This window comes from Urtica dioica, chromosome 2, assembly GCF_054948205.1.
Source record: "Urtica dioica subsp. dioica isolate 48M chromosome 2, U.dioica_male_clone48M_v1_H2, whole genome shotgun sequence".
In the NCBI taxonomy this organism is placed as follows: Eukaryota; Viridiplantae; Streptophyta; class Magnoliopsida; order Rosales; family Urticaceae; genus Urtica; species Urtica dioica.
Window position 1 is genome coordinate 51561995 of NC_142757.1, and position 8273 is coordinate 51570267.

Sequence of the window (8273 nt, forward strand, 5' to 3'; positions counted from 1 at the left end):
CTTGTGCTGGTTGACCGGTGGTCGGAGTTGAACCAACGCCTGAGTCCGAAACCAACGGCTCTTGCTTCAATGGCTCTATATCTACTACCAAACTAAATTTGGATCTGTCCGGTTTCTCCTTCCGAAGATGCAAGTAACATTTCAAACTTAGGTCGGAGTCAATACTTACTGGGGGTACCGACCCTTCTGTCTCATAAGAAACACGGAGGACTTGATTTTTAGGTGAGCGATTGAGCGTGGCATACAATAGCTGCATAAACACCTCGTACGTTGCTTTTGCCGGTATTAAGATTCCCACTGCACACCCAGGGCCAGCCTCGTATCGTTCATGTTTCACCCATCTACCGCTATGCTTGACGAAGGTATGAATGTCTTTCATAACTGCAAATAGTGGAGATAAAGTCACATTAAATTATTTTCTCATAAAACTTTATTATATGCGCAGATATATAGTAAGCACTTGAATCCATATTATATAATATCGTTCATGTTTGTCATTGCAGACTTTAGTTTCGTGACAATAGTGTCACGAAATAATTTAATTTCGTGACAATAGTGTCACGAAATAATTTAATATCGTGACAATAGTGTCACGAAATAATTTAATTTCGTGACAATAGTGTCACGAAATTAAATATAGTGTCACGAAATAATTTCGTTTTGTGACTATATTGTCACGAAATATGGAGTCATGCTGAAGCTTTCGTGACTATGGGTGTCACGAAATAATTTAATTTCGTGACAATAGTGTCACGAAATAATTTCGTTTTGTGACTATATTGTCACGAAATATGGAGTCATGCTGAAGCTTTCGTGACTATGGGTGTCACGAAATAATTTAGTTTCGTGACAGTCACGAAATAATTTCGTTTTGTGACTATATTGTCACGAAAATATTGAGTCATGCTGAATCTTTCGTGACAACGTTGGTCACAAACACTGTAACGAAATGGCTATGTATGAGGGAGCTTACCGGAATAAAGAGCGAAAAGAGTGTCAATGTGGGAGCTTGCTGCGCCGGAAAGGGCAGAGAGAGACGGCGGCGAAGGTGGGTGGCCTTGGAAGACGACGGACGGCGCGAACTAAGAGAGAGAGGAGGGATGGCCGTCAAGTTTGAGAGAGAGGACGGACGCCGGCTGAGATCCAGACACCCCGACGACAATGGGACACGACGCCAATGGAGGTGATGCGACGGAGACAATGGAGGAGATGAAACAAGTGCAGTGGAGAAGAAGATGAAGCCGAAATGAAAAGAAAGGAGAGATTGAGAGTAGGGTTTAGTTTTTAGGATTCTTAAAAAAAAAAATAGAAAATAAATAAGGGTATAATGGTAATTACATAAATAGAAATAAATGAAGAGGTCCTATTGCTGACCTTTTAAAAAAAACGTCCAAAAAAGTCATTTGCCCTTTATTTACTCCTAGTTTTGGAAAACTCCCAAAAAAATATCTATATACACTATATGAAAAATTTACGTTTTAAAAAAAAATTGACAGCTAAAATTAAATTGTTTGACGATTATTATAAGTAATTTATCACTTTCACAAAAATTAATCTTGGGTTCAATTTTTTTTTTTTTAAATCAGCTTACTGAACATTTTGGCTATTTCACTAAATTAAGAAAAAAATTTACAAAAATTAATCTTGGGTTCATAACTTTAAATTGACAATTTAGCTACATCAACCTTAAATAAAAAAATTAAAAAAAAAAAGAAAAAAAAAAGAAGAGGAAGCGCAATTGAGACAGACTATTGAAAATATACTAAAGTAGTTGGTCTGGCATTTCAAATACATTCACAATTCACAAGTAGGATAGGTAAAAACACAATATTGATCTTCTAGAGTTCACACAAAAATCCATTTAAAAGTCTTACACTTGGTCTATTTATCATTTCTTTACCAAAGGTCTCATGTTTCCGATTCCAATTCTGTGCCGTGAAGAAAAAAAAAAAGACACAATCCTAAAATTGATATAATTATAAACTTTGTCCATGTATTTGTACCCGGCTAAGATCATATATATCTATACTAAACCCAAATGGAAGACCAAAAATTATATATCAATGACCATTGTTCTTCATTAATACTCTTATTATACTCTTTCCTTTAGAAGTACTCTTATTATGCTTTCCAGTCCACTCCACGGAAAAGCATCTCCATTCCAACCGTGAATCTGCAACCGATAGTTTCCGATTAAAAACGACAAGAAAAACCTAATTTACTAGTAAAAATATGAATAAAAGCATACATACCCGACAACAAGCAAAATGATGGAGAGCAACAAGAGTACGAATTGGTAAAACGCGTGCCTCGTTATGCGTTGGAAATATCCGGATCGAAATCGGCTCTCTCTGCGCTCGAAATGGGGACGGACCAGCAAGACAAATCCTAGAAGGAAACCCACTGTGAGCCCTCCAATGTGTCCGTAGTTGTCGATAACATTGACCCAAATCCCGATCGCTAAATTCGACATGATTAGGAAGATGAGTTCCATTAAAGCCGACCCCTAAAGAAGAAGAAGAAAAATATTTTTTTCGTAATAATCTTTTTATGTGTATTGAGAGTACGTTAATGATTGAACGCGTAAAAAAAATGCTTACCTAGTTTATACTCCTATAGCTATATTGAGACTAAAGAATAAAAAGAAGCACTACCCAACATTATATAACAGCTTGACATTGTTAAACAGTCAACGTTCGATAAATCTTAGGTAAATAGTCACTTTCAAACGTAGATTTAAGTAAATAACCAACGTTTGGTATATGAAAGTGGCTATTTACCTAAAACTTACGTATGAAAGTGACTATTTACCTAAGATTTACCAAACGTTGGCGTCATTTAACAATGTCAAACGTTTAAGTTGACTATTTTTCTATTGAACCCTATGAAAAGATGTCATTCTTAATAATTTGCGAGTAAGGAAATAATGGACCTTGCTGGTATAGATAGCCCAATTGGTGAGAAGCTCGGAAACCATGGCTCCCAAGACACCGAAGATCGCCCCAGAAGCTCCGCAGGATATGCTTTCCCGAAGGAAAAGCAATGATAGCAAGTTTCCTCCGAATCCTGATATCACGTATATTAACCCCACTCTCACTGCCACACAGTGACGGAGCCAGAAAAACTCATCAGGGGACAAATTTGAAAAAAAAAATTCTAAGAGGCTAATTTGTAATTTTTTAACTTAAAATTTAAAAATGCGCCAAAAAAAAATCGAGGGGGTCACGTGACCCTCTGGGCCACACACGATATCATCTATCATCATAGCCATAATAATGATTAGTTTGGTTCATCATAAGAAGAAGAAGAGAATTTTGGGTACCGAATCCGAATCGCTTTTCGAGGCGGGCTCCGATGAGGACTAGGCCGGTCATGTTGCATAGCAAGTGAATCACGTTGCCGTGTAACCACATGCTCATTATTAGCCTCCAACTTTGATTCCCTTTCACCACTTTGTACCAATTTATACAACCCATTCCTACCAATCTGTTGCCACATATGACAGCTTAATGTCTATAGCTCAAAAATATGTTAGTAAAAAATAAAAAAATTAACGTTTATACTATTAAAAGATAGCACTTTCACTGTAGTTTGCTGAGCTTTAAGCTTAGTACAGCTCATGAACATACACGGGTTTAAGCTTCTCTTCTTCGGATTCAAGATTAAATAGTGACTACGACTAGTATCTAAATCAATAACTTTATTCTCTACCCGTCTACTAAAAATATGAAAATGTGCAAAAGTATAGCTCAAATACTTAATCTGTTAGTCATACTAAGAATACGAGGTTTAAAATTCAGAATACAAGAGTGTACAAGGAATAACCTACGTTCAATTAAATAAAAATGTGAAGGAAAAAAAAAAGCACAATTAAGTAAGACTATTGAAAAGGAAATAAATTCACCTTGACATACACAACACAAGTATACTAAAAGTAGTTTGGTCTGGCATTTCAAATCCATACAGATACCATTATTATTTGAAAAATGGGCTATTTAAACGTAACTTTAAGTCATGACTAGTCAACAAAAAAAGTAAAACCAGTTTAAATGATGAAACAGTGAACCACACGGATTTAAGTTTATTAAACAAGTGACTACGACTAGTATCTAAATCAATAACTTTATGCTCTCCGTCTAACAAAAATATGAAAATGTGCAAAAGTATAGCTCAAATATTAAAAAAAAGACACTATCCTAAAAATGGAAACGACTCAAGTGAAATAATAAAGGCACACACAAAAAATAATAGCCAAAGCACAGATTTGAGAGAAGGAAATGAAATAAGGAAAATAAAAAAAAACTCTCACGTGCGAGTAGAAGGACCAAGGAAATAACTTTCATTGAGGGGCTGAAAGGAAAATCTTCCGAGAAATTCGGCGACGCACTTTTTTCCGAGAAGTTTCGGACAGTTGTTGACCCACATAACTCCGATGAAGACGCAAATGTTGGCTATCACCAATGTGGGACCCAGCCAGATGATCCAATCCTTCTCCGAGCTCTCCATCTGAAGAGGATGAAGAGTTATTCCCTTAGCAAGAGCGTTATTCCTAATTCTCCGATGAATTCTTATTTCCTCGTTATTCGCCGTTATAGTAACTTCCTCGTCTATGATATTTACTTTCTTGCGTCGCCATTGCACCGCCACCAAGACTGCTCCGAAGATCGTTGATACCATGAGTGCCGTTAGTGCGGTAATCACGATTGCGCGACTGTAATTGATCTCATATCCGTTGCCATTGAGGCCGGTTTCTGATCCCAATAAGAGTGAGTGAGAAAGAAAAAAAAATTACAAGAAATTAACGTGAATTTTGAAAATCGGCACTCGTGGCTCGTCAAATTTTCGACGAAATATGAAATGTGTGCAAATATAATCATGGCTAAATAAGTTGTGAGCGCGTTCTTTAAGTGCATGGTATTCCAATTTTGTTGTTTAAATCGACGATATTCTTTTGGAAATTGAATTTTTAAATATTTGGAAGTTGTTGCTCGTCAAATTTTCTACAAAATATGAAATGTATTATGCAAATACAATCACTAACCAAGTTATGAACGCATTTTTTAAGTGCACAGTATTCGAATTTTGTTGTTTAAATCGACGATATTCTTTTGGAACTTGAATTTTTAAATATTCAGCTGTTGTTGCTCGTCATCGTCAAATTTTCTACAAAATATCAAATGTGCGACCTGTTTTAGTGTAAAAAATATGTGCGATTCCAATTTTATTGTTTAAATCAGAACATTGTTGATTTGGTGGTAAATATTTTTTTTTTGCATGAAGAGACAATTTTACCGTTACGTATTTCATACATGTAAGATTGCCTAGAAAATTTTACAAGTGTAAATTTTTTTAATGTTTGACAAAAAATCTCAGGCAGGCGCGACATAAGTGATTTTAAACTGTTTGAGTAAAATATCAATTAATGTGAGAAAAAACAAAAAAAAACAAAAAACTCACAAAATTAGTTTTTAAGCATATTCTTACTTTTTCACATAGACATTAAAGATAAAATGGTCGCGTACTAAAAATTTCAAATTCTACAAAAAAAAAGTAATAAATAAATAAATAAAATAAAATAAAACTAGCAGAAGTTAGTAGAAGTGACCATAAGTGCAAACTTTTATCATTCAATGACTACAAGTTGAAAAACATATATTATTCTTCGTGCGGAAAAAAAAAATAGTTTTGAGATTGTGGTTTTGGCAATATTTAAGTAGAGACTCACCGGAAGGGATTAATCCGGAGGGAGACTCTGCCTTGCCGTAGACGCCGAGGATGATAATCCAGATTGTGAGAAGAATTATGTAACCCATTTGCGAATATAATACCGAAATAGAATTATAGTACCGTGAAAAAATGCTATTATACGAGATAAATTTTCGAGTTTTTTCTGATTTCCGAAGAGTTGCTGTTGAAGAAGACGAGAGAGAAGAAAGAAAGATTTTGATCTATACAGATTATCGCAGTTTGTGCCAATTATTTATTTTGCATGTTTTTTTTTTTTTTTTTTGTCTCTTTCTTTATGGTTGGTCTTCTTACCAAATCAGGCAAGTTTTTTTTTTTTTTTTTTTTTTGGCTATTGAATTGAAGTTGATTAAGTGTAGTACGTAGTCTCTGAGTCACGCTCGGGACTATATACATTCGTTTAATTATATATTTAGATTACTATAGTAAAATTTATTACAGTGGTTCAGGATTTATACCAAGCATAAGAGTAGCTGGCTGTTGCCATTCGTCCTGAATTTATGAGAGAGATGGAATATTGGTTCTTAGTAAATCAGGTAAGTTTTTTTTTCGGCTATTGAATTAACTTTGATTAAGTGTTCTGAGTCACACTCGGGACAATGTTAACTCGTAAACAAATTGACTATGTGCGTTCATTTAATTATATTAATAAAGTAAAATTTAATGTAGTAGGTTCAGGATTTATACCAAAAGACCAAAAGCTAATAAATCCTGAAAGACCAAAAGCTATGTTATTACTTAAAATAAAATGTTCCAATATATATATAAATATATATATGTGTATATATGATAAATCATGAAGAATCAAACTATATGTATTATTACTCAAAATAAAATGGTTTATGATATAAATATAAAGTAAAATTTGCGGAATGATTTGCTTAAGGTAGTCTTCTCTACCCCCACCAACTAATATTGAACGGAAAATATTCAGTAGATAACTGCTCTACTGTTTGCATTTCAGTAGATATGTCAATTGGAGTTTATTTATGAAAATTTGTTTCTATATCGTACGATTTGATAATCCAATGTGCTTGATAAATTATAGAATGCATGATGGTGGAGAAGTTGATTATTGTTTCGGATTTATCTCTAAAGCAAGCTGGCAGCATCATAATTATTGTTTCAGATTTTCTAAGATCGTTTTGATTTTTCATGGCCAATATATATTATGTTCAAGCAATTGCCTTGTGAATGATTCTTATCAACGAGACCAATCGCTTAGATTTGAACATTTTGTTTCAGGTACACATTCTGTGGCTTGGCTGCAATGATTCTTATTAACGAGACCAATCGCTTGAACTTGTGAATTGCTATAACAATTTTTTTATTCTGTGTATTATGGACCATTTAAGTATAATTTTTATTTTTCAATTAAGCAATTCAATATAACAAGTTTCATTCAGCCTTTTATTTTTAATTGCTTAATTGCTTATAACAGGTTTCATTAAATTAAATCAAGTAATGTCATTTAATTGCATTTTATTTTATAAATAAATTAAGAATCCAAGTCACTTTCAAATCAGATGACAACTAAATCACAGTTAACAATTACATTTTTCAAAGATTTAAAGTCACTTTATAATAGAGCGACGTCTAAAGTACTATTTTTTTCCCCAAAACTGACTATCGGGTGCGACTTTTGACTATCGGGTGCGACAAAGTCGCACCCAATGCTCTTTTACCCGCCTTTTCCACGGATTTTGGTGACATTTTAGGTGCGACTTTAGGTGCGGAAAATCGCACCTAAATGTCGCACCCGAAAGTCAAGACTTTTGGGTGCGACTTTTCGCACCCAAGACTTTTAGGTGCGAACTTTCGGGTGCGGAAATGTCGCACCCAAAGTCGCACCTAAAGATATTTTTGGGTGCGAAAATTGACTTTTGGGTGCGAAAAAAGTCGCACCCAAAGGTCTGTTTTGTACTAGTTAATGAAAAAGTTAGGGTATGCAAAGTTTCCGAATTAATATTATTATTATTAGTATAATTAAAATATAACAGTTTAGTTGTTTATTATTATTATTATTATTATTATTATTATTATAAGTAATATTATTATCAGTACAAGATCATGTCTCTAATTATAATAGGCAATAAAATTCTTAACATAATGTATTTGAAGTCCTATAAATTAGTCTCTTAGTCTAACTTAATCTTAATTGAACAGATTAATTAGAACCATGATAGCTGTCGTGTGGATTGATTAAGCAATCTTGATCAATTTGTCATTCAGCAATTTATTAATCTCCCATCTCAAAATAGATTATCTTAGTCCAAATTATAGTTGTCTTATGGACTAATTAAGCAATCTTGATCAATTTTTCATTCAGCAATTTATTAATTTCCTATAAAATCGTCTCTTAGTCCAAACTATCGTAATTAAACAGATGAATTAGAACCACGACAGCTGCAATTTATTAATTTCAAAGACATTATAATATACACTAGCCTTTTTTTTTCCAAGACTAGCAGAGACATTATTGAAGCCCTATGATCTGTTTATTTTATAATAACGTCTCTGAGTGTATT

General features: G+C 33.8%; 1 protein-coding gene across 1 annotated transcript; it reads right to left on the reverse strand.

Annotated features, from left to right (window-relative positions):
- Window positions 1-2105: 2105 nt before the first annotated feature.
- On the reverse strand, window positions 2106-4677 carry LOC149405443 (RHOMBOID-like protein 2). The gene is made up of 5 exons (XM_089607831.1): window positions 4310-4677; window positions 3323-3486; window positions 2933-3096; window positions 2253-2506; window positions 2106-2173 (listed from the first exon to the last, which is right to left on the reverse strand). Exons 1-5 carry the CDS (start codon window positions 4675-4677, stop codon window positions 2122-2124), a joined length of 1002 nt encoding a protein of 333 aa, XP_089463957.1. The 3' UTR covers window positions 2106-2121.
- Window positions 4678-8273: the final 3596 nt, after the last annotated feature.

What these genes read in the sequence shown, in the direction of transcription:
- LOC149405443 (XM_089607831.1), bottom strand. Translation starts at nt 4,677, where the DNA reads ATGGTATCAACGATCTTCGGAGCAGTCTTGGTGGCGGTGCAATGGCGA. An exon ending in CGAAAAGCGATTCGGATTCG is followed by an intron (nt 3,097 to 3,322) that starts GTACCCAAAATT and finishes ACTGTGTGGCAG; the next exon opens with TGAGAGTGGGGTTAATATAC. An exon ending in GGGCTATCTATACCAGCAAG is followed by an intron (nt 2,507 to 2,932) that starts GTCCATTATTTC and finishes CTTCTTCTTTAG; the next exon opens with GGGTCGGCTTTAATGGAACT.